Source organism: Camelus bactrianus, chromosome 13 (assembly GCF_048773025.1).
Source record: "Camelus bactrianus isolate YW-2024 breed Bactrian camel chromosome 13, ASM4877302v1, whole genome shotgun sequence".
Classification (NCBI taxonomy): Eukaryota; Metazoa; Chordata; class Mammalia; order Artiodactyla; family Camelidae; genus Camelus; species Camelus bactrianus.
Window position 1 is genome coordinate 54,158,273 of NC_133551.1, and position 27,775 is coordinate 54,186,047.

The following is a 27,775-nucleotide window of genomic DNA, read 5'->3' on the forward strand; positions in this document are numbered from 1 at the left end:
AGTATCTAGTCAGTGTTTTAGACTCCCACTGCATCATGAATAAATAATCAAGGATACTATATTTTTGGGGAAAGCCTCCAAAATAGAAGAGACCAAAACAAACAAAAAAAAGAGCATAAGCTCCTGCAAGAGAAAGAAAACTCCAAAATAAATTATTCTCAGTGAGCTCAGAGAGGCTACTACCATATATGAAACAAGAATAGTACGCTATAGATAACGGCACAAAAACAGACATATGGATCAATGTAACAGAATAGAGAACCCAGAAATAAACCCACACACCTACAGTCAATTAATCTTCGACAAAGGAGGCAAGAATATACAACAGAGAAAAGACAGTCTCTTTGGCAAGTGGTGTTGAGAAAGCAGGACAGCTGCATGTAAATCAATGAAATTAGAACACTTCCTCACACCATACTCAAAAAAAAAAAAAACTCAAAATGGCTTAAAGCCTTAAATATAAGACAAAATACCCCAGGAGGAGGGTATGGCTCAGAGGTAGAGTGTGTGCTTAGCATGAATGAGGTCTTGGGTTCAATCCCCAGTACCTCCCTGTTAAAAAATAAACAAACCTAATTATCACACTTTCACCTCAAAAAATTAGAAAAGACAAGACATCATAAACCTCCTAGAAGAGAACACAGGCAAAAACATTCTCTGATACAATTGTAGCAATGTTCTCCTAGAATAGTCGATAGAGGCAACTGAAATAAAAGCAAAAAAACCCAGACCTAATTAAACTTACAATCTTTTGCACAGCAAAGGAAACCATAAATCAAAAGAAAAGCCAATCTATGGAATGGGAGAGAGTATTTGCAAACGATGTGACTTAATTTCCAGAATACACAAACAGCTCATACAACTCAATAAAAAAAAAACAAACAACCCAATCAAAAAATGGGCAGAAGACCTAAACAAACATTTCTCTGATGAAGACATACAAATAGCCAATAGGCACATGAAAAAATTGCTCAGTATCGCTAATTATCAGAGAAATGCAAATCAAAAATACAATGAGGGATCACCTCACACCAGTCAGAATGGCCATCATCAAAAAGTCCAGACATGATAAATGTTGGAGAGGGTGTGGAGAAAAGGAAATCCTCCTACACTGTTGGTGGAAATGCAATTTGGTGCAGCCACTATGGAAAACAGCACGGAGATTCCTGAAAAAAACTAAAAATAGACTTACCATACAGTCCAGCAAGCCCACTCCTGGGCATATATCTGGAGCAAACTCTAATTTGAAAAGATACAGGCATCCAGTGTTTACAGCAGCACTATTTACAATAGCCAAGACATGGAAGCAACGTAATGTCCTTCGACAGGTGACTGGATAAAGAAGTTGTGGTACACATACACAATGGATGACTACTCAACCATAAAAAAGAATGAAATAATGCCATTTGCAGCAACATGGATGGACCTGGACATCATCATACTAAGTGAAGTAAGCCAGAAAGAGGAAGAAAAATACCATATGACATCATTTATATGTGGAATCTTAAAAAAAAAAAAAGACAAATGAATTGATTGGCAAAAGAGACAGATTCACAGACATAGAAAACAAACAATAGTTAGTGGGGGGAAGCAATTGGGGAGGTATAAATTGGGAGTTCAGGATTTGCAGATACTAACTACTACATATAAAGAGATAAACAACAAGGTCCTACTGTATTCAATACCTTGTAATAGCCTCTAATGAAAAGGAATATATATATATATATATATAAATGAATCACAATGCTGTATACCAGAAATTAACACAATATTGTAAATCTACTATATCTCTATTTAAAAAAATAGTATGCTATAATAAAATAACATTCAAGGAATAAAAAATGATTAGAAATTAAAAAAAATAAAGTTCATACTGTATAGCACAGGAACTATATTCAATACCTTGTAGTAACCTATGGTGAAAAAGAATATGAAAATGAATATATGTATGTTCACTTTAGCTTTATGCTGTACACCAGAAATTGACACAACATTGTAAACTGACTATAGTTCAATTAAATATATATATATATATACATAAAATTTTTAAAAATAATAGCAAAAATGAAAAAGTGAAAAGAAGGTTAGAAGATGAAGGTGAGTGAATTTATCAGAAAGTAAAGTAAAACAAGGGAGACAAAACCTCACTAAAGCTATTTAAAAAATAGAGCGCCACTTTCAAATTTACAAAGGAAGATTATTTCCAGCACAGAAACCCAGCTAAACTTTCATTTAGGTTTGCTGATACCTTTTCCAATGTGAAACGCATCAAAAATTTGCCTCCTGTGTACCCTTTTCTCATGAAGCTTCTTAACATTAAAAAAAAGAAGGGGGGAATGGAAGGGATACAGATAGCAAGAGGACCCTTGTGCATCAAATATGAAGGGCATATTCACAAGACTTGAAACACTGTGAATCAAGAAAAAGATTTGACAAAGACTATTACTGGAACTCCTGCTGCCATTATACTATTTTTCTAATGCGAGGATAGACTGGCTAAGCCTGGTACTGAGATCTTTACTTCGCCTAGCTTGACCAGTGTTGATAAAGTTCCTGCCCTGCTGCCTGAAATCAGACTCTCATTTTACCCTAAAGGAATGTTCTGCTTTGATCTACTTCTGAGGACTAATTTGAATACTTTAAACATCAAATTATTTCTTAACCTTAGGGATCTTATACCTGAACTCAAGACAAGCATACGAAGCAAGCAATATTTATATTGTGATTAATAAATTACTTACTAGAAATCTGTTTTCCTTGCAAAGGAAGCATATTCAGTGTGAACTTTTGACTCTTAAGCAGCATAAATTACAATTACTAAATTCTACAACCACTTATATGTTCTGACTACTTCCTTCTAGCAGCAAAATACATAGTGAATGTTTTATAGAAAGCTATTTTTTACTTAAAAGCACAAGAGAGTAAATAAAAATAAAATAACATTTCTCTTTCCTGGGTCTGAGATTTGTCTGCCAGGAATGTTGCTTCTTTAAGAATGCAGTAAAGAGCTGTGAATAGTAAGGGCATAAGCTTTGGAATTGGAGAAGCTGACCTCTATCATTTAAATATAAACTACTGAACCTCAAATATAAACTATGGTTATATTTAAATACACATTTAATAGGTTATAGCACATATAAATTAATATAAATGTGGAATATAAACTATGTGACCTTTAGAAAGAGAAAAATCACTTTAGAGAGGGAAAGTTTAGAGATTTTCTCTCTCTAAACTTCAGTTGGGGGTATGACCTAACTCAAACAACTGTGATGAAGTTCATACGAGATACAGTTGTCTCTTGGTATCTTGTGGGAGATTGGTTCCAAGATCCCCTTCAGATATCAAAAAAATCAGTGGATGCTCAAGTCCCTCACATAAAATGGCATAGTACAGTCGGCCCTCAGTATCCACAGAACCCAGGTAATGAGGGCTGACTATAATTAATGTAAAATGCTTAGCATTCTACCTGGGACATGAGTGGTAAACAAAAATATCTTCAGGGAGATACATCTAATAAATGCCAGATTCACTCTAATGCTCTGAAAATGCATAATTACAACAACAAAATGCATGTTGCCAATGAGTTAGGCCTAAAAGCAGGCTAAACTGAAAAAATATTCTGCATTTTATTGACTCTAAAATGCTAGTGATGATAAGGTACATCAATATTTCATACATCCTAAAAGAGAAATTTGCTTATTAAATTGTGATAACCATCCACTGTAAGACATCTCCCAATTTCAGAGATGATGAAATGGGAAAAAAATTTTTTTGTATCTTAGATTGGTAAAATTCAGTAACTTTAATTACATAGTTGAGAGTTAGGATATTAAATACCGTGAAAACAATCATTTTGAAGACACGATTTAAGTCATGCAATTAGAATTAAATTGCTTGCTTTCTTAAAGTACTCTTCCATACTCATCTCCATCCCAAATTTCACCGAGCTCCCATCTGTCACTTCCTAAGAGAAATGTTCCTCAAACACTGAGACCAGAATGGATTCCTTTGTTATATGGTCTCACTGGACTCAGTACTTCTTTGCTGTACTCATTATACTGTTTAATACTAATCTTTTCCAGTAGATTTTAAGTTCAATAAAGGCTGTTTTGTTCCGTGCAATATACCGAGGGCAAGGGTTGCAAAATCAAAATTACACAAATAAAAAAGGCAATATAAATAGGTAAGGTGGTCAGTGCAATATTTTCCCTCACTATTTTTCACAGCAACAGTACATACTATCAACTTTAATAAACCCATTTAAAATTTTAGGCTTTATTTTCATTTCATTAAGATACTACAAATCTTTAAAAAAAAATCCTACCTTTTGATTTCTTTGCATCACAATGGCAACTAGTTATCTACATACTTTGTTCACACAAACATGCTTTCACATTTTTCTTGAAACATGCAGCCTTTTAGTCTATCTCTTCTCCCTACCCCAACCAATTTATTCCACTCTTCTTTCCTCTTTCTTCCTAAAGGGAACTACTATTCTGAAACTGATGTGTATTTGCCTCATCTATGTTTTGATAATTTTACAGCATTTGTATGTATGCAGGATATACTTTTGTTGTTTTAAATTTATATAAATAGTAACATACCCTTTGCTCATCCCAACATTGTTTTCAGTAATAATCCATGTTGATATATGTAGATCTGGTTCATTTAACTGTTATATAGTACACCACGATGTAACAATTTATGTACTCATTCAAATGTTTACTTATTCTGCTACTGACAGGAATCAGGCTGTTCCCAATTTTCTATTACAAATAATGCCTCCGGCACATGTGCAGAATATATGTACAGTATATTAAGGGTTTTAAGATGTTTGATTTCATCTTTACTTCTTTTCTAGGTATTAAAAACTGCTCTCCAAAGTAGCTATATCAAATCATACTCCTATTAACAGTGTGTGAGAGTTTCTTTTTACTTCATCCTCACCAACACTGGATACAAGACTTAAAAATTTTTACAAATCTGATCAGTATGAAATGGTACCTTATTGATTTTTTTTGCATTTTCCTGATTACTAATGAATTTGAGAATCTGATTTTCATGTGTTCATTGGCCATTAGGTTTTCCTCTTTTGTGAACTATCTGTTTTTTTACCAATCTCCTTAGAGTCTGTAAAGCTCTTGGTTATATGTGCTGTAAATATTCTCCAAGCGTTTTAACTTTATGTGTCTTTTAATAAAAAACAAGTTTTAAATTTTGATGCAGCCAAGTTTATCAGTATTTTTATACATGTTACATTTTGTTCAATATTAGAGATAGTCTCTTATTTTTTCTCTGAAAGAACTTCAAAGTTTTGCTTTAAATTTTAGATTATAATTCACCTAGAAATAAATTTGGGATATGATGTGAGATGGGTATATTTTTTTCATATAGTTAACAACTGTATAAACACCATTCATTAAATATTTCACTCTTTCTTCAGTGATCTGAAATGCCAACTTAATAACAAAGTTTATACACACTTATACACACACACACACACACACACATGGCTTGTTTCTAGGCTTTGTATTTGCTTCATTAATCTGTCTGTCCCTGCAGTTAAGGAAGTGTGGTATAATTGTTACAGTTTTAAAATAAGGAAGGTAGTTCCTTCCTCTTTATTCTTCCTTAAAATTACATTGACTTTTCGTGGTCATTTATTTTTCCATTTTTAAAAAAATAAATCTTAATACTGACTTATCAAGTTTCACTCTATGTCCTACTGGGATTTTACTTAAAATTGCATTTATTGATTAATTTTGGGAGAACTGATATCTTATCAAACTGAGTCTTCTCAATAAAACTAATATATTTCTTTCATTTAGATTTTCACTTACATCTTTCAATAAAGTTTTACATTTTAGAGACTTCTCAGAAATCTTTTTTTTCCTACGTATCTCCTTTTCAATCCAAACTCTTGACTCATCATATTTCGTAAAGCTCAGTTAAAACGTCATTCATTTCTACAAATATTTTTCAAACTTTCCAGGCTCATTTGGAATGTTCCTCCTCCGTGTTCTTGGTTTTATTCATTCATTCTTAGCTTAATATGACCAAGAGTTGTGCCAGGCATGGAGGGTACCCATACTGATGAATAAGATGGATAGTCTCTAGCTTCATGGAGCTTTCATTCTGATAGGAGACACAGAATAATATTTATAATTCAGGGTGACACATGCTATTACAGGGGGAGTACGCTGTGCTATGGGAATACATAAGAGAAATACATAAGTCAGATCTGGGGGATGGCTGGATATGGGGGAGAAGGGTATTAAATATTGCTTCTCAAGGAAGTAACATGTAGACTAAAACCTGTAAGAAGAACAGAAGTTAGCAAACACAATAGTGACTAAATATCACAGTACTGACATCCTTGTCTTTCTTGATTTTACTGGAAAAGTTCCCACTGCTTAACTGTGAAATGACCTACTCTTTGAATATGTTTCCTCTCTTGGTTTCCTTGACATCATTTTTTGACTCTCATACTGCCTGTAATAATCATTCATTGCTCACTGGTTCCTCTTCCTTCCTTAAATTCTAGTATTCCCTATGACTCTATACTTCTCATTCCTGTTTTCAATCTAAATACTATTTCTAAAGAAGTCTTTCCATTTCCAGAGTTTCAAATATGGATTTATATTCTAAGGAGTCCCAAAACTTTTACTTTTAGCTCTTACCACTACAGATTTTCATACCTGCATTTCCAACTACATACTAGATGACTCTACCCATATGTTCCATAGAATCCTCAAGCTTTAGGCATATTAACATTTGATCTATTTATACACGGTATATACTGCCAACTAACTAGCCACAGCAGATCTACCTCCCATACTCAACATTGTAATTCATACTTGGCATAAGTACATTCTGAATGTATGTTGATAAGTATGTCCTTGAAAACTAGTTTCTAATACAGCATAGTCACTGAGCCTGAAGGTTTGGAACTATGAAGGTTGTTTGAAAGACTGAATAATCACAGAATTTTGCAGGCCAGGTATGTTTTTCCAAAATTTTTTATTTTTAATATGCCAATTTGACTAGGTTACTAGTTGCCAGTTATTCAACCAAACACTAATCTAGATATTACTATGAAGGTATTTTATAGATGTAATTACAGTCCGTATCAGTTGACTTTAAGTAACAGAGATTATCCTGGGTAATTTGGGTGGGCCTCATTCAGTCAGCTGAAAGGTCTTGATAAAGGGCTGAGGTATCCCCAAGGAGAATAACTTCCTTCTACGGACAGCAGCTTCAGCCCATGCCCATGAGTTCTAGTCTGCCCTTCTTGACAGTCTACCCTAAGGGTTTCAGACCTGATTAGCTAGCCCCTACAACTGTGAAAGCTCAATCTATTTATCTCCTACTGGTTCTGCTTCTCTGGTTGAATTGGAGTAATACAGTAAGTTTATACTTTTATTTCCAAAAAACAATCCCTTCAATAATCTAGTAAACCTTCTGGTCTATTCATTTCCAATCAGTTCCATGTACCAGTAATTATACCCAAAGTTTTTTTCTGGACATGGTTCTTAAGCCTATTTTTACAACTTAACCTTTGTAATATGTTCCTTCCTCTCCATCCCACATTAGACCATCACCATCTCTTACCTGAACTAGTGATTGAAAAAGCCTCCTAACTGGCTTCTCAGATTAGTTTTTTCTCCTCTATCTATTCTCCACACTGCTGCCAGAGGTCTCTTTCTGGAAAACAAATATGATCATGTCACTATCCTTCTTAAAAATCTTTGAAGTCTTTCTACCTACAGGATAGAGGTAAATTTGTTTTCTATTTTATTAATTTCTGTTTTTAACTCTTATTTCCTTCTACTTTTCTTTGCATTTAATTATGTTATTTTCTAAATTATTAAGAAGAATGCATAGGTCTTATGCTTTTCTTTTCTAATAGGCATTTAAGGTTTTATATTCTCTCTGAGCATTGCTTTAGCTAATCATACCAATTCTGATATGTACTATTTTCATTATCTTTCAGTTCCGAATATTTAAAATTTTCTTTGTGATTTCTTTGACAGATTATTTATAAATTATTTTTTAATAGTATCCAAAGATGAACTTTAAGTTCCAGTAGGTAAATACCAGCAATTTATTTTCAAAATTTCCTACTTTCCTCCTAGAACTCAATGCAGAGCAACAAAAAGAATGTAAAAAAAGAGAGAGAAAAGAAAAAAACCCTACATCTTCAATGAACCTAGGAGATAATAAAAACCTGAAAATGCCAAATTCTAAGTAAATATGGCCCAAAACAAAAGTACTTTTACTTGGGACTAGCAGAGCCTATGCAAGGGAGAAAGACATGAAGTATGAAAGGATCCTACTGGAGGAAGAGCAGTTTCACTCCCAGAAACAGGGTCCCATCCTAAGTGGGAACTGCAATGTTTAGAACTGAGTTTGAATGGGAGAATCGCAGAAGGAAGCTGAGAAAGGAGGTGTAGAAAAAGTCATGACAGTGAGTGGAGGGTGAACTAGAAGTGACAAATCTCAGACTGACTACCCTTTTAAAACTAAGGCATGCATTTTTCTCCTGTAATTTTAAACTTGGAGAAAAAGTTAAAAGAATAGTATAAAGAACTATCATATATCCTTCACAAATCCTGTAATTGTTAACATTTGAGTAGGCACTTTAAGGCAGGAGCTGTATCACCTTGTAACAGAAGCTGCTTAAACATGGAATTTACTGAGAGGCAAAGGAGATGTGGCTATATTTTAAAGAAAGAACCCATCAGAATAAGAGGACAGAAGCCTTGAGCAGAGAAATCTGGAAAACTACCTTGCTCCTAATGTCCTATCCCACTTCCCCCTCCCACTCCAGTCTCTTCTAATAGGTGATTTTGGAAAACTCATCTCATTCAAATAAGAATGACAAAAGTGGTAAGTATCCATAAAAAGACACCATTTAGAAAATTTTAAAAAGCAGCACAGCATCCCTGACAAAAGCAAAACAAAACAAAAAACCAAAACAAAAAACAACTCAACAGAAAATTCCACCACAAAGTAGATAAAAATTATAACATTACTTTTCAACATGAATTCAAAAATTCTTAATGCAGCTTTAAAGAAAGATCTCAGTAGAAATTTAAGAACTCAGGGAAGAGACAATCAAGAGAAGGAGATGAAAAAAAGACAGAGAGAGAAGGAAATGAAATAAGTAAGCACTGCAGAACTCATGAAAGAAATAGAAGAAAAAGATTTTTTTTAATTAAAAAATTAGACTAAACTACAGTGGGCAAATGGTAAAAATTATACCACAGAAGGCACAGTAAAGAGCAAATAGGATAAAATTTGTTTTTAAAGACATAAAATGACACATTAAAATAAAAAGATAAAAGAGTTGAATCTACATTTTGAAAAGTAATCCCACATTTTAAACAAAACTGACCCAAAAAGGTCAACACAGAGGAAAAAAAAAACTAGTAAAATAATTGTAAAAAATACTTTCAGTAACCAGACAAAAAAACAAAACAAAACAAAAAAGCAGGTCCCTTCTAGGGAAAAAAACCCTCGAACTGACATCATACTTCTCTACTGAACATTGATTGTCAGAAGACAGTAGAAAAATATCTAATGAGAAACTCAAGAAAGTGAGAGCCAGTAATTTTATGTCTAGCCAAGCAGCCCTTCAGGAACAAGCCTATAAACAAGTGGTTTTCAATACACAAAAACTCAACTCTTACTATATGAGCCCTTCCTGAAGTAACAACTTACGGACAAAATACATCCAAGAGATGACAGAAAAAATTTCAGTAAAAGGACTTTAAGCCAGCTGATACATATAATTGGAGATTTAAGGTAAAAAAAAAATGAACATACAAGTGACAGCACGGAAAGTAACTGTTACGTGATCAAAAAACACAGGAATAGCACTATGTACAAATAAATGGATGACAGAAAAAACATAAAAAGTAGAATAAACTCACTGCACATATAGTAATAGGAGTCAAAGTTGAAAGTCAGGTAGTAAAAATTTAAGCAAAATTATAAAGAACAATAAAATAATGCTATATTGGCTAAAACTAGTTAATAAAGGAGAGGGACGGAAGAAGGGCAGGAAGATAATAAAGTTAATCTAATTGTCACTCATTAAGGAAAGCCAAAGACACTGCTTTAAAGAGAGAGAAAGATTAATATTATATCATCTGGTATAAAAGTAACTACTGGTAGGAAAAAAACCTTCATAATATCAGAATTAGCTTTTATAAAAAGCACAGAAAACAAACCACATGGATTGGAGCATTTTGTTAGGTGGAGCATTTTGTAAGACAATGTAGACTTTTGGCCCAAAACAAAACAAAACAAAAAATCACTTTATCATTGTAAAGAGTACAATTCACAATGAAGAAAACAGATAGGTAAACATATGCTCCCAATAATATAGCAGCAACATTAAGAAAGCAGAAATTACAGGAAATATAAGGAGAAAGAGACAGAAAAACAATAGGATGTTTAAATTTATTTCTCCCATTCTGAGACAAGTAAACTAAAATAAATAAGGAAATAAATGACTTAAACAATATAATAAAAATGGAAGTGCTGATGGATATTCATTTAACTGTACCCTAGTAACTGAATATACCTTACTTTCAAATAGCTATTGAAATTTCACAAAAACTGACTGCATATTAGGCTATAAAAAAAAAGTCTCAACAAATTCTAAAAGTAGAAATACAAACCACATTCTCTGATTAACAACACAATGAAACTAGAAACTTATAATAGAATCAGAAAACAAAAAGATCTTCAATCTGAAAATTTAAAAAGTTTCTCAAACAACATTTGGATAACAGGGGAAATAAGTAAAATTTGTGGTGTTTCTAGAATGTAATAAAAACTACATATTAGAAGCTTTGGAACATAGCTAAAACAGTGATCAGAAGAAAATTCATTGTTTTAAACATGTTTTTCAATTAAAAAAATTGAAGTAAATGAATTACTAATATAGTTCAAAAAGTTAGGAAACACAACTAAATTAACTGAAGAAAAGTAGAAGAAAAAATTTATAAAGCTTAAAATAGAAATTAAGGCATGAGAAAACAGAAAATCAGAGAACTAAGAAAAAATTTCAAAAGCTCTTTGGCTAGAAGCAGAAAAAAAACCCCAAAACTCAGTTGATTAAACTACTACCTCTCCTAATCAACAGTAAAAAGGACAAAACACAAACATTAAACAAATGGGGTAAACCATAGAAACAGAGAAAATTTAAAAAATAAGACACTACTTTATAAAAATTCATCAGATATAGATAAAATAGATAATTTTCTAGTAAGATATAATGTACTGAAACTGAACCCAGAGAGCCTAAACAGACTGATTTTCACAAAATAAATGAAAGTTTTAAAAGAACTATCAATCAAACAAAACAAAACAAACCAGGCCACAAGATTTTACAGGGAAATTCTACCAAATCTTAGAAGAGCTGATAATTTCAATACTATTTTAAAACTGTTGTACATTTTAGAAAATGGAAAACTTCTAAGTTCTTTATGAAATAAAACATTAATACCAAAACTTGAAAAAGACTGCACAAAAAAAGAGAAGATTGCAGATCAGATCAATCTTACTTTTTTGCATTTTGAATAAAAAGGTATAGCATTAACAAAAAGAAATCTGGCATCACATTAACAGAATCCAAAAACCCAAGTTTAGTTCAAAGTTTGTTAAAAAGAAGAGAAATATTTTATTAGTTCCATAGATACTAAAAAGACATCTGACAAAATTCAACATCCATTCTTGATTAAAAGTACTCAGTAAAATAGGAACCAACACACACTCCTATACATATATATATATGTATGCATGCCTCATACTTAAAGCAGAAACACTGGAAGAATTCTTTCTAAACTAAGGAATAAAAAGAGGATGCCCACTGATAACTAAAGTTTAATACTGTCCTATCTAATCAGTCAATATTATGATTAAGAACATTAGAGGTATAAAAATTCAAAGGAAGAGGTAAACCTATCACTATCTGTAGATTAAATAATTATAACCTAGAAAGTCCAAGGAAATCACTTGAAAAGCCAATGGAATTCAGTAAGTCAGAGAGGAAAAAAGAGAGAGAGAGAGAGTGAAAATACCTAGGAATGACAACAAGAAATGTGCAAATTTTATGTGAGAAAAATTTTAAAACACTCCTGAAGGAAACAAAAGTAATCCTGAACAGGTGAAAAGGCATAGTATTTTCTTGGACAGAAAGACTCAATAAGTTAATTTAAAAATATAATGAGATCACAATAAAGGTAACAGCCCATCCTCTCACATTCACTAGATCTAGACCAGGTGTTTCTAAAGCTTATATGGTACAATAAGTAAGAATGGCCTAGAAAACCCTGAAGAGAAAAATTAGACTAGCCCTATCAGATATTAAAAATTATAAAAGAAGGGACTGATTGACACATCCCAACCCCACAACAGACAAATTTCTACAAAAAACAAAACAGTACCAAAGATCAAAAGACAAATAATAACCTAGGGATAATGCCTGCAAATCATATCACCACAGGCTAATCTACTTAATGTAGAAAGCTCTTTCAGTAAATAAGACCAAAAATCCAACAGGAAAAAGGAAGGGCATTAACAGTAATAAAAAAAGAAATAAGGGGGGCCTTACATATGTGAAAAGATGGCCAAATGAAAAATAACAGTACATAAGAAAACTGTTTATTGCAAATTTGACTGTCAAAAATCTAGAGTTTGACACCTCTAGGGGCAAAGTATAGGGAAACAGGCAGTCTCATTTACTAATGCAAAATGTTTACAACCTCACTGGAGGGCAACCTGGCAATAATAATCAAAACACATCTGCCCTTGACTGACCAATCTTACCTCCTGGAATCTATCTTAAAGGTACACCTAAATATATATGAAATGATGTTCTTAAATGGCAAATGATTAAAAACAGCCCTAGTATATACATTTAAAGATGACTTTAAAAATAAATCCTCTTGATGTCATATCCCCACAATGGTAGATGCAGCTGAAAATGATGATGAAACTATATACTGTTCTAGAAAGATCCAGGGATCCTTGGAGGAATGGCTGATTCCAGGGGAGGACATAAAGTTGAATCTGGAACATTCTGCTGTGCCAGAAAGCAAGAAAGCTATCAAAGACTAATGAGTTATCAACAAGAAAATGTGATTTTCCTCAAAAGAATTCCATCTAATGAAAAAGGATAACAGAATTAGAAAAAATACCAGTTGGTAATTCCTAGTAAAAAAATAGTTCAGGTAACAATGATTGATGAATGCAGTATTAGTAATTGAAAGACTAGGAAATTTACAATGGAGAGATCAGGCCTATTGATCTCTGAACATATTGATCAATCTTAGTATCACTACAGTTAGGACCACTATATACTGTGTGCCCCTAATATGATACAATATGGAGCACTTATGAATCAGAGTTGAATAAAGCTTCTAGGGCCAACTTTCATTTTCAGGAAATACAGGGAACAGAGGAACAAGGTAATGACACCATAAGAAAACAAAAGATAAATCCAGATTTCTGGATATTCTATAGGAAAAGCCGAAGAGTTTCTGTTACAAGTCAATGGCATTAAAAAAAAAAAAGGAAAAACAAAATAACAGCAGAGGGAAGGAAATAGGACTACTACATTTTAAAAAGGCATAATAGCCAAATGTGATGTGTAAATCTTATTTAGATCCTAATTAGAAACTATAGAAAGACATATTTGAGACAATCAGGGAAATCTAATTTTGGACAGAGAATTAGAGGCTACAAATACATAATTATTTAAACTTTTTTTTTCCCATATGATAATGGCACTATGACTATATAAGAAAACATCCATAATTTTTCAGGTGCGTGCTGTAGCAGGGACAAAATAATACGCTGTCTGGATTTGCTTTAAAAATACTACAGTAGAGGAAGAAATGTAGACAGTTTAAGCAAAGGCAGAAAAACTCTGACAACCTGGATAATGGCAACATAGGTAGCAGTTTATCATACTATTCTCTCTACTTTTATGTATGTTCAAAAATATTCTCGAAAAACACCTAAAATGTGAAGATTACTTGGGGTGATCGTGAACGACAGACTTCTCTTCCTTTAAAATATTTATTACATAATGAAATCCTGACTTACAGTTAAGGACAAAAATGAGCTACAATTTCTGAGATGATTATGTCAAAGCGTTTATATTTGTTTTCATGTGCTTACTTCATTTTTATTTAGTAGCATTCTAGGAAAAGTTCTGTGTAAAGGCTTTCTAAATAAAATGTAATAAAAAATTAAGTTTTTTTCAGTTTGTTTTATGTCCAAATTTTACTTCAAGACACTAGTAAGTATAATTATACACAAAATGCGCGCACACACACACACACACACAAATACATACAGAGGCCATATAGATTTCAATACTCAACACAGATTATGGTTTTAATTCCCTTACCATCAATATTAAGCATCATTTTCCACATGGCCGGCCGAACGGATTGATGGAATCCGAACCAAACTTCCCTGCCCCCTCCCAGAGGGTGGTCATATCCTTCTGGAGCTGAGAAAAAGGAACGTCCCACAGGTGTATATCTACAAAAATTAAAATGGCATGTTCAATCTTTCCCTTCCCATTAAGTATTTAAGTCTGCAGAACAGGTGAGTGTGGAGCACATAACCTTAACTTATCATAATGCTGCCTACCATTGTGAATATATGAAACTAAACATCTTCCAAATTTGTGAAAGCAAAAAGTAGCCACTCAAAATGAAAAAACAGCATCCTTCACTGAAATTCTCTATTCTTAAAACTAACATTAGTTTGACTAAGAATAACTTTTATTTAAAACACTTTATTGAAAATAGTTTTAAAAAATAGTTCCAACCTTAGAAAATGCTGAATAAAAAATCATTGATCAAAAAGCTACTTCTGTGTGTTTATAAGACACATTATTTTTCTTTGAAAAGACACACTGATCCTATATATATATATATACACACACAGATATACATATACATATGTGAGACCTAGTGTGGTCAGAAGAGTAACAATTTCAACACAATCTGATACTATTATATAAAAAATGAAATTACTTTTAAAACAAAGTGATTTAACTAAAACACTAAAACTAAAGATGTATCAGTTATTTAAGATTTATATCTCCTAAGAAAAAGGGTTAGACATTTTTTTTTCTGAAAAAATACCCATTAGAATAGCTATGCTAATGATGTTCATTTACTTTCACAAGTCAGAGAATCTTCTGTAACTTACTTTTGTCAATGAACTTGTATGTGTGCTATTCTTCAACTGAAATCACAAAATACACAACATCTAAAGGTTAACCAAAGGAAGCCTATATAACTCACTCTTGGGAAGAAAGCTTTCACATGTAAAATCTAAAGAGGACAAAAATCCAGAAGCACCCACTTCATGGAGGGCAGATGTCGTAGCACCACATCAACGGCATGGACAGGATTAGTGCTGATTGGCTTGTCTAATTCCAGTGGCTCCGGTAAGGTCCGTCCTGTCAGTACTTCATGTAGTAGGTGCCAACTCACTCGAGAGACAAATTTGATTGATACTTTGAAAGGTCGATCTTTTCCGCCTTCCCCAGGTAAAGTAACATCTAAATCTACCTATTGATGGGAAAAGAGTCAACTGGTAAAAGTTTAAAAAGATAAATACAATTATTTTTAAGTTTAACTTATAAAAATGTTTGAGAGAAAAAGCAAATGTAAGAAACAATCCCAATGGCAAGTTATCGATGCCAGCATTCTTTGTCACCGCAATGGCAGCTATAAAAAAAAAGGATGAGGAAGAGCTGTTGGAAATGCTAAGGAATAATTTCCAATCTATACTGTTACATGAAAAAAGCAAGTACACAAGATCACAAATAGTATGCCATCTTTCGTGTGAGAAAGGGGAAAACGGAAAAATATTTATATATCTGCTTATTTTTGTAAAAAGAAATACGGGAAGCATGAATCAGAAACAAAAAAATTAGTTACTTTCAAAGGATAGGAAGGAACAAACTGGAAGAAATAAGGAGGGACTAGCAATTCTGGGTATGTTTTTCAGTATAGTTTTGACTTCTGGAAGAACATTAAGTTCTATAACATTAAAAAAAATAAGATCAACAAAAATGGAGGGAAAAAACTAAAACTGAAACAAAATCAAATGAAACCAAATGCATTTCAAACAACATAACCACATTAAAAGAATATTTTAAAAAAAAGAAGAGATAAGAAAACTCTAATGCAGGTAACTCCTGAACATAGTATATTGACTATACTCTTGGTTAAGGGTGTTGAGGAGGGGTGTGGTTGGGGAAGAACTACACACAAAATAAAACCTGGAACTTTTACTACCAGGTTTGTTTTCTGTACTGATACAGTGCAGTAATTTAGAAACTATTTTATATGTACTATAGGATTAAACAAATAAGTAAAAGTGATGTTTTGAGGAGGCAGGGGTTTAAAGAAGAAGGAAAATACAAATATGCAATGTAGAGAGTAAAGAATCCAGTGGGGCTAGACTGGAACTGGAAGAATCAGTTTGAACTCATGATTTCCAATAAACATACTGCATACAATAAGTGATATTTGCAGGATACATGTTAGGTTTATTATATGAATGTAATACTTACTTATTATTTATTATGGGTTTTACTTATTTACTTATTTATATATTTATATTTTCTACCTCCATCCATTGAAAGGGCTTAGATGCACATATAACTTAGTAGCAACGAGCATATCCAGTACCCAGATTTTGGGTTCTAAATTGTATTCCCCAACTAAAAGAAATCAGTGCACCTTTGAGAGATGGCTAGTTGCAGGACTGCAGCAGGGAAAACAAGATGAACCTGGAACATCTTATGCCCAAAAGTGAGGAAATAATCAAAAAAAAAAAAAAAAAAAAGTGTCATGTCAAAAGGACACAGGAACAGCTTAAAGGTGCTCCCACAGGCTAAATCTGGGATGATTTGGGCAAGTAAATAAGGATAAACAGAGAAGAAAATGCTTTTACAGGAGAATACCAATTATTAATATAGAAGGAATGACAGAAATAGAAAATCACCATTACTACACAGCAGTAATCCTTTCAAGCAAAAATCATCAATTACTAAAAAAGTCTAATGAGAAACAGGATCCTTAAAAGTATCTCCCATATAAAAATTTAAGACTTCCATGCATCAAAGGACACAATCAACAAAGTGAAGAGGCAACCTATGGAATGTGAGAGAGTATTTCAAAACATATATCTGATAAGAATATATAAAGAATTCCTAAAATTCAACAACAAAAGCAAAAACCAAACAACCCAATTAAAAAATGGGCGAAGGACTTGAATACACATTTCTCGAAAGCAGATACATAAAGGGCCCATAAGCACATGAAAAGATGCTCAACATCACTATCATTATGCAACTGCAAATCAGAAACTACAATGAGACATTACCTCATACCCATTAGGATGACAACTATCAAAAAAACCTGAAAACAACAAATTTTGGCAAGGGTGTGGAGTATGTGGGATATTTGCACTGTTGGTAGGAATGTAAAATGGCACAGTCATTGTGGAAGACAGTTTGGTCATTTCCTAAAACACTAAAAAAAGAATTACCATTTATATGATCCAGCAACTCTACTTCTGGGTATATACACAGAAGAATTGAAAGCAAGAACTAGAAGAAATATTTGTACATTCATGTTCATAGCATTATTTGCAGCCAGCCGCCAAAAGGTGTCCATCAATGGATGAAAGGATAAACAAAATGTGGTATATACATTCAATGGAATATTATTCAGCCTTAAAAAGGAAGGAAATTTTGACCCATGCAACAACCTTGATGACATTATGTTAAGTAAAATAAGCCAGTCACAAAAGGGCAAATATTGTATAGATCCACTTACATGAGGTCCCTAGAGTAAACACATGTTCAAATGGGGAAGCAACCCAAGTGTCCATCAACAGATGAATGGATAAGTAAAATGTAGTACATATATACAATGGAATATTATTCAGCCTTAAAAAGGGAGGAAATTCTGACTCATGACAACATGGATGAATGTTGAAGGTATTATTCTAAGTGAAATAAGTCAATCACAAATACTGTATGATTCCACTCATAAGAGGCACTGACAAAGGCCAAATTCAGAGACAGAAAGTAGAATGGTTGTTGCTACGGGCTGAGGGGAGGGAAAATGGGGAGTTAAGTGTTCCATGGATACAGAGCTTCAGTTTTATAAGATGCAGATGGATGGTATTGATGGCTGTGAATGTACTTAATGCCACAGAACCGTACCTTAAAATGGCTCAGATGGTAAATTTTATGTAATGTGTATTTTATCACAATTAAAAACAAAAACAAAAACAAAAAACTATCTCCCTATCCCCACAAAAGAAAAAAAAAAAACTTGACAAGAGAAGTCTGACAGATATCAACTTAATCAAGTGATCAAAGTTAACATTACCACTAATGGAAAAAATACGTATTATGTGCCTCCCGATATGATGTACTATTAATGAAAGAACTGTGTAATATTCCTGCCAAAAATGCTTAATCAGAATCTAATCAAGAGGAAGCACTAGAAAAACCCACAGGGATAGCCTACAAAATAACGTGCCTGTTATTTTTAACCGTGTTAATGTCATAAAAGAAAATAAAAAAGGCCGGGAATTGTTCCAGAATAAAGATGACTAAAAAGTCAGGACATCTAAATACATTCAGGAACCCGGACTGGATTCTGTACTAAAGGAAAAAAAAAAATGCTAAAGGACATCACGGGAACAAATGACAAAACTGGAATAGGAGTAGATTAGACAATAATATTATATCAATGTAAAATTTAGGAAAGTTGATCATTCTACTATCATTTATTATCCTTGTTCTGAAGAAAAACACATTAAAGGGCATGATGTATGAAACTTACTCTTGAATGGTGCAGAGAAAAATAAGTATATATGTGTATCTCTGTATACAGCTATCTCTATAGATACAAAGAGAAAGGAAAGGAGAAAAGAAAAAATGATAAAACAAATGTGGCAAACTTTAACAACACTGGTGAATCTGGTATACATGAATTCTTTGCATGATTCTTACAACTTTTTTTCAAGTTTGAAATTATTTCAAAACAAAAAGCTAAAATACATAAATAATCCATATAGAGTCTATATATAACATGGTAATAAATGTATTTAAAAGGCATTGCAAAAGTATAGCTTTCCAATAAAGGAATGCATATCTTACCCCAGTAGTGGCCACAGGAAGTGGATTGGCTGTGTAAAGGCTTCTTTTTCCATCATAAACTGGTCTACGGTCCCCAAATATAGTTACTTTAAAATGCTGAACCATTGAGTCAACCACCTCCCTAAAAAAGGGGAAAAAAATGCATTCACATGATCCTCTGCATGATGAAATACAAAAATCTTAACTAAAGTAATTTCTTATACTACTTAAAACTGCCAAAATTCTAAAAGATAATCATACATGATTAAAATTTTGCTTTCAGGATCATGGCTTAGGAAACCAGAAAGATTGATTTCTGGCAAGGGATGGTGTGAATTTCACAAAAGAAAGAAGAATGAATCCAGCGAATTACTTAATCATTCTGGGATACAGCTGACCTGCAAAACATTATCCTCAGAAATTGATCCAAAATCTCTTTCACCATCGCTAAGCACTACCTGACACATTCACCTCTCTTTATCAAAGAGCTTGATGCCCTTTCCTAATATATATATCTATTAATAGTGCCTAATACAAATATCTATTAAAACTCTTACTTTACTGTATTATAATTATTATACACCTCACTTCTACTAGACTGTGAGATTTCTGAGAGCAATAAACACACCTGTACCCCCACCCCCCATTCTTCCAATAGTTTCTAGTCAATAAGGATATTTTGAAACTTCTGTTTTTATCCCACAAACTAAAATTTTTATCCGATGTATTTACATGGAAAAATATTCAAGGCTTAGACGTTTAAAAAAATTACAGACTATAGACAGAATAATATTAAATATCCACAAATAAATATTTATTTTTATGTACACATAATTTGTAAAAGCAGTAGAAAGATATCTAGAAGGATATGTACCAAATAGATACAGTGGTTAGTTACCTCTGGAGAGAGAAGTGGAGAGAAGAATGATTTTTTATTTTGCTTATACAATCTAAATATACTACAATGGCAGTATATTCACATAGTACTGGTATAAGTTATAATACAATATAATTTAAAGAATGGGGGGGGGATTCAATTCTAGCCCAGTCAAGTAGAAGGGAAAGAAGACAAAACAGCATTTTCTGGAACAAAATAATTAAGCTTATTTGATACCCAGAGAAATTTCCAAATGCTCAAAGTTTCTATCTCCCCTCCCTTCAATTTTATTTTGCTTAAACTATTTAAACGAAGATCAAGTCTTTTCTAGAGTAAATATTACAATGAGGATTTGATTCACTGATCAGTTTTTGAGTACAAAACAAAATTTCAAAGATTTTCTGCCATTTTAAGTTTTCTTTTGTGATTTATCATCAATTCTGGTTTCTCAGGTGAGATTTTACAGATCTAATTTGTCAGGATGTTTTGACTGCTTTGTCACTTATTACTCAGCAGTAAATTGGTATATAATTTTAAGTTTATCAAATCCTGGCAACCCAATCAAACCACTCTAAGGATCAAAATGGTAGAAGAGATCAAAATAGTAGGGAGTTTCAAAACATCTTACAGATAAAAAATTGTTCTGCTTTGATGCCTAGCACACAGTATATTCTTAATGTTCTTAACAGTAGATAATCTACCTCAATGATCTGATAGAACCTCCAAAGGACTATATCTAAAGCTGAATTCAACATATCTCCCCCAAATTCGATCTGGTTATCCTTCTGTTTAGTACTTCTCTTTAATTACTGATGCCTCAATTTTCCCACTTACCCAGATTCAAAACCTGGACCACTCTTCATCCAGTTAGTTGTTGACTTCACCTCTCTGCACTATTTTTTGCACCAGTCTTTTACTTTCGATTCCCATTTGCTACTATCTTAAATTAAAACTTCATGCCCTAGTATGTGGATTATCTTAAGTTTCTTGTTTTTTATGCCTTTAATTTTTTCTTCTCTGGCCCAACTTACAAACCACTGCCAAATGAATCTCCAAACCCCACTTTCATTCCCCAGGTACAAAAGGTTAAGTTAATCACACTCCTCAGTTCATGCCACATTATCATCATTCATCTGTATAAGACCCCTCTTCTAACTAATTGATTTCTTTCCTTCCATATTCATTTCATACTCCTGTTCTCCTTCCCAATAAGTTATTTTTTTCTAATGTGTTTGGTGATCCTTCTATTTGTACATATTCCTCACTTTACCCTCTGCACTAGGTTTTCAAAATCTATTCATGTTGCTGTGGGACACTTAGTTCATTGCTTCTGACCAATGCAAAGTACTCCTCATGTTGTCCATCTACTCTCCCAGCAATACAGACTCAGAGTATCTTTTATTGTCAGCCACAAAACAATGCTGCAATGCAATATATCCTTCTATGTCCCCTTATGAACTTGTGTGAGAATTAATCTCTGGCTATACATATATATACCCAGGAACAGAACCACTAGGTCCAAATGAATTTTATCAACTAAATGATGAAGAACTGCCAAACTGCTCTCCAGAATGGCTATACTAAACCATGCTCCTGAAGGTTCCTATTTCCCTACATCCCAGACAAGAGTTGGCATTATCTGGCTTTGCTTTCTAATTTTTGCTAGTCTAGTGGATAAAACTAAAATCTTGGTTTATTTAGATTTCTCTTATTACTAATGAATGTGAGCATCCCTTCACATGTCTGCATTTCTTCTTTTGTGAATTCCTTGTTTATTTCCATTGCTCATTTTTTTTCACTCTGGTCCCAGTCTTCTTGTTGAATTGAAGAAGTTTCTTTGATATTTCAATACTAATTCACTAACAGGTTTAATTATTGCAAATATCTTCCCCACAAATGTTATCTGCCTGTTAACAATGCCCATGTATTTACTAAACTATAAATCCTCAATATTGTATCATCAAAATAATAATTTTTTCACCTTATGGTCTCATGTTTCTGAGGTTTTAAGAAATAGTTTCCTAATATGAAGTCACAAGGATGTATTATGCTTTATTAATTTTATTTTATCTATATATGTTGGTCATTAATCCATGTGAGGTTCTTTTTTATAAGCAGAATTGTATAAGAACTCAATTTCATTTTTCTCCATTTAGTGAGCCAGTTTTCCCACACTGTCTACTAAACAGTCTATACTTAACCAATCAATTTGTAATGCTAGTTTTATCTTTTTAAGTTCTGATCTGAGTTCTCTATATTGTCTACTTGTCTGTTCTTGGAGCAGCAGAACATGTTTTCATGATTACTAGAGTGTTTTATTATGTTGTAATTTGGGGCAGGACAAGTTCCTTTTCTTTTTCTAAGTTAACTTAGATATTCATGGAAACTTTTATTAAGAATAAATGTCTGAAGTCCTCCTCCCCCTACACACAAAAAACTATAAATACCGTAAGCAAAAGAAACATATTTAGTGTCCTACATACAGTAAATAATTTAAAAAATATCTGTTGGTTAAGTAACCCTCAAATGATACATACTTGAGAGTCATGGCTGTTATGCTAAAAAAAAATTAGTATGTTAAAAGCTACTGACAAACTACAACAATAAACTAAATGAAGATAAAATATAATAAGGGTAACTTTAAAGTCTAAACACAAGTTCAACTGCAGTAAGAACAAATTAGAGGACCTGAACTTATCCACTGCTCTTATGGAAAGGAGCTTTAGGTGACTATAAATCCAGAATGAACTAATAGTGTGATGTAGCTTCCTCAAAACTAAAGAACTCAGTTGCATATATTTAAATACCCAGTATAAGGCCAGTAACCATCCCATCATATATTACACAGGTCATTTAAAATTCTGTAGTACTCTGTTCAATTTGGAAAAAACTTAAGACTCTAAAAAATGAAACATAACCAGAAGAAAGTAATCCTGATAGAAACCCTTATGAGTAAAAATAAATCAAAGTAAGGACTTTTAGTCTAGAATAGGAAAGACTCAAAGGAAATTATGGAAGTCTTCAGCTATTTTGATAGATCCTCAAGTGAAAAACTGAGTAGAAAGTCTACCTTGTATGGGAAGATAGAATTAAGACAAATAGTTGGAAAAATATAAGGAGACAGATTTTGGAACAAAAACTTCCAACATTTTCTAACCACCAGGTTATTCACAAGTGGATTACACTATCTCATGAAGAACCTGAATTCATCCTTGCTAGAACTGTTCAAAGAGTAGTTATGTCAGGGAAGATACCAACTAGGAGATTGAAGTGAATAATGTCTACAATCCCTCTAATAGTAAAATTTAGTGAAGAGAATATCAAATAATGAAACTGAAGATTTGATCATGGCATCAGATATAGAAACTCCTTTATGAATAATTTAACTAAATGTTGGTTTTAACTTAAGGCTTTACAGCATTAACAGAATGGTATTAGAATTCTATATACATTGGGCAATTTTAACATTAAACTACTATTAAGTTCATAACTGCTAAAATCTATGCTTCAAAGGGAATCAGCTTTTATGGGACCATCATTTATTATCATGTCTCTTCACTTTAACCTCTCACTAATATGATGAAATTAAATGATATATTTAGACTTTTAATGTAATTTTAGTATGCAACATAACAAAGTAACAAATCCAGGAATTGCAAATTTTCATTTTTTATCTCAAAAGATACTGTGGCAAAGTGTAGTTTATTAGAATGTTCATCAGGCAGGCATGTGAAACTAGAGGAAAAACTCTCTAATATAGTAATTTATCTAGTCATCTATAGCAGCAAAGGTACTCAGTGTATTATGAAGAAAGTTTGAATTGGGAAACTGCCAATGTGAAAACTTATAAAATATGTGGTAACATATGTACCAGAGAAAAAATAGGTAGACACCAGTTTTCAGTACCACTCTGCCATTAAATTGTTAGGAAGCTTACTTGATCTCTCTGAATTTAGTTCCTTTATCAAAAAAATGATATAAAGGGCTGTTACAGGAACCCTTGGGATATTAGTGAAAGTACTCTGAGGAAAAAAAAGTAAATATGTATGATACTATTTTTATAAAAAATTTAAGCACAATTATCTCAAAAATACTTTAAGAATTATATTGAAGTACTGAAGTCTTTCAAGTAACAAAAGAATACATTATAATGCATTAGCATCAAATATAGTAAATTAATACAAAGAACAATTTCTGATAATTAACAGAAACTGTGAATGAAATTTTCTCTATATTGTAATTGTGGAGCACTGGTAGTCTTTTATTATAACAATGGGGGGATCCTTTGATCTTCTGTTCAGATGTAGAAATTTCAGGACAATATTTTATGTGTACACTGTTAAGCTAGCTTCTTAGCTTACGATAAAAAGTGAAGCTATAATAACCAAAATACATAAAATATTTTAACTCTAAAGCAGTACTTAGGGAAAAAGTTTGAAAAAGAAAATCTGAGTAAATGGGGATGAAAACTTCTAACTAATCTTTAGTGGCTTCCTTCTACTAATAACCTTAGTCTGAAGAGGGAACAATTCTCATAGAGAATAATATGATGCATTTTTGTAGAACTTCAGGATAGAATTTAAAAATCCTTAAGAATATCTGGCGATTACTACAAAAATGGAAGAGCCTACCTGAGTATGTTAGGTCTTAAAAAAGGGCTACAGCCTACCTTCCCACTCTTACCTCAACCACCACTTCCTACATTCTGGTACCAAGACTTTTGACTCCATCATGCTCTGGTGCACAGACTGTAAAGTAAAATTTAATATTGGTTTCAGTAAGTTCCAATTTACCATCTGACTCATACAGCAGAAAAATGGTAAAAGAGGGAAACTTCAATGTAAAGAGGAGAAGAAATTATTTTCCCGGTTAATTGTTACTATAAGCTCATAGACACCCATCTTCATCTCATTTTTAGGTACCTCTTAATTCTCTGCTCCCAAAAGGTAGGATGGGAAATGTTACTTTAGTCTTTAGGAGAAGACATGAAGTAATATTTTCCTCTAAAAGTGGAAAATATTCACCTTAGTTTAGTATTCCCAGCTGCAATAAATTAATCTGTCATTATAGTACAGACAGAATGAAGGAAGACTGCTAAAGTATAACAAGATAGTAAAATAACCCAGAGGTTTATAAAACACAACAAACAACTGGCAGCGTCTCCTAGTACCCTTCCAACCTCTGATTTATCTTCAAATTCTTTACAAAGTAACAGAGAAGGTAGCCAATATGTACTTTTGCATCAACATAGTTTAAAGATGTAGAGTAGAGAAGAAAGAAGTTACATTTTAGATTTAAACTTTAGTACTTTATAAAATTTGTAGTACACCAGAGCATTTTACTATAAACTATCTTCATTGCCAATTCACATGGGTGTGAATTCTTTCATAATCTTATATAACCACACAAGCTAATCTAGTAAACATTTCTAGTATTCACAAACAAGTGATAGATTACTTTAGGTTGAGAAATAAATTTTTAACTTAATATGGCTTACACTAACAATTCTCCTCTAGAACACTTCTCCCTCAGGCCACCACTGACTTCTTAATAGGCATGGTCTCTTTTCAGCCTCTAAATTCCTGGCTTCTTTTAGCATTTGCCACTGTGATTTATCCTTGAAAATCACGATCCTTGCCTTGCTTTCTCTCAAATAGCTTCTACTTACTTTGTTCTGGTTCTCCTACCTTTGCAATCTCTCAGTGTCTTCACTGGGAAAGCTGAAACAACAGTATCCCCAGATCTGTTCTCAGTCTTCTTACCTAAACTATACACACTTCCCCTAGATTTTAACTATCACTTATATGCTGACACATCTCAAACCTCAATCTCCATCTTATTTCCTGAGCTCTAGGCACTTATTTCCAAAAATCTATTGAACTTCTTCATTTTGATGTTTCTTATATATTTTAACCTCCAAATATCCAAAAGAGAAAGTAAGAAACTGGGCCCTTTTATAATCTGTATTTCTGTTAAAGCCATCTACAATGCACAAGCAAGGAACTATGAAGCCATTCTTATCTCTTCCCTTTCCCTCACACACCTAAATTGTTCATTCTTCTTTTAAATCTTCTATCTACATCCTCCCATCATCACCACTGCCACTGCTGTTAGTTAAGTCTTACAATACACTGACTGTAATTTTAAAAAGTAAGTACCAAATACTAATTTGAAAAGATACAAGCACCCCAATGTTCACAACAGCACTACTTGCAATAGCCAAGACATGAAAGCAACCCAATCGTCCGTCAACAGACAAATGGATAAAGATGTGGTACACCCCCCCCACACACAATGGAACATTACTCAGCCATTAAAAAGAATGAGATTCTGACACTTGCAGCAACATGGATGGACCTAGAGAATATTATGCTTAGTGAAATACGTCAGACAGAGAAAGACAAACACTGTATGATATCACTTATATGTGGAATCTTAAAAATAATACAAAATGAATGTATATGCAAAACAGAAACAGACGCACAGATATAGAAACAAACCTGTGGTTACCAAAGGGGAGAGGGAAGTGGGGAAGGACAAATTAGGGCTATAGGATTAACAGATACAGACTACTATGTATAAAATAAATAAGCAACAAGGATATACAATATAGCACAGGGACTTATTGGCTTTATCTTGTAATAACTTAGAATGTATGATTCCATTTATATTGATATGTTCAGAAAAGGCAAATCTATGGAGATAGAAAATAGATTAGTGTCAGGCAGGGGCTGCAAGGAGGGAGGCAATGGAGAGTGACTGTTATGGAGAGTATGGGATTTCTTTTGGAAAGGACAAAATGTTCTAAAATTAGATTTTGGTGATGGCTGTACACTATCTGTGAACATACTAAACACCACTGAATTGTACACTTGAAATGAGTGAACTGTGTTGTATGTGAATTTTAAATCAATAAAACTGTTACTTAAAAAAGAATGTCCTTCTCTTGGCATACTATCCTGTTATAACACTGTGCCAATAATATTCCTAATAACAGCAGAAGAGGTTCTTCAAATACTTTGATCTGAGATTTCTATTTAAAAGCCCAAACAGTATCAAGATAGATTTATTTTTTCCCTTCTAAAATTTAATCATCAGAATTACATTACGTCCATATGCAACATGCACAAATATTCAGCACTATGTCATTAACTGTAATAGAATAACAAGAGTAATCATAATAGTATGACTATAAGACAATGTTTAATTTATAAAAGAAAACTGCATCAAAAATTCAATCACAACCTATCAACTACTTCAAGATTCTTTTAAATCTTTGAAAATAGGTCTTGCATGTATAATCCAGCTGTATACACAATTTTCCCCATCTATTTCACAATTTAATGATTTAGAATAAGTATATGTAACAGTCTGCTCAAGGTTTATCCTCATATACATATTTAGTAGTTGGACAAACTAGCATAAAACCCCCAACTTACAGAATTTATACTCTAGGTTATATTTCTAAAAATTAATTTTTAGACCATTCTCTTGTAAAAAAAAAAAAAGAGAGAGAAACATTTGAAATCTGCTTAACAAACACACTCTTTTAACTAATGATTTTTTTCCCAATCAAATCATTAAATAGGAAAAAAAGAAACACAAACAGTCCCCAAAGAAGTGAGGAAAGGTCAAAAAAAAGCAATGAACAGAAAGTCTAAAGTAGAAAAACTGACTCACAAAATGATTCACAA

At 32.8% G+C, this 27,775-nt stretch overlaps 1 protein-coding gene across 3 annotated transcripts in view; it reads right to left on the reverse strand.

Moving 5' to 3' along the window:
• The window catches only part of AGO3 (argonaute RISC catalytic component 3), a 109,539-nt gene that overhangs the window by 61,649 nt on the left and 20,115 nt on the right, over positions 1 to 27,775 (reverse strand). The window contains exons 2-5 of one of the 3 annotated variants that reach the window (XM_045520346.2): positions 24,765 to 24,829; positions 19,226 to 19,346; positions 15,400 to 15,608; positions 14,429 to 14,565 (exon numbers count right to left, since the gene is read on the reverse strand). In XM_045520346.2, coding sequence (XP_045376302.1) covers positions 14,429 to 14,565; positions 15,400 to 15,608; positions 19,226 to 19,346; positions 24,765 to 24,814 — 517 coding nt within the window. In that variant the 5' untranslated portion in view covers positions 24,815 to 24,829. Of the gene's footprint in view, positions 1 to 7,611; positions 7,702 to 14,428; positions 14,566 to 15,399; positions 15,609 to 19,225; positions 19,347 to 24,764; positions 24,830 to 27,775 lie in introns of those variants that run through there. The other 2 variants (XM_010959903.3, XM_045520347.2) reach the window with 2 other exon arrangements.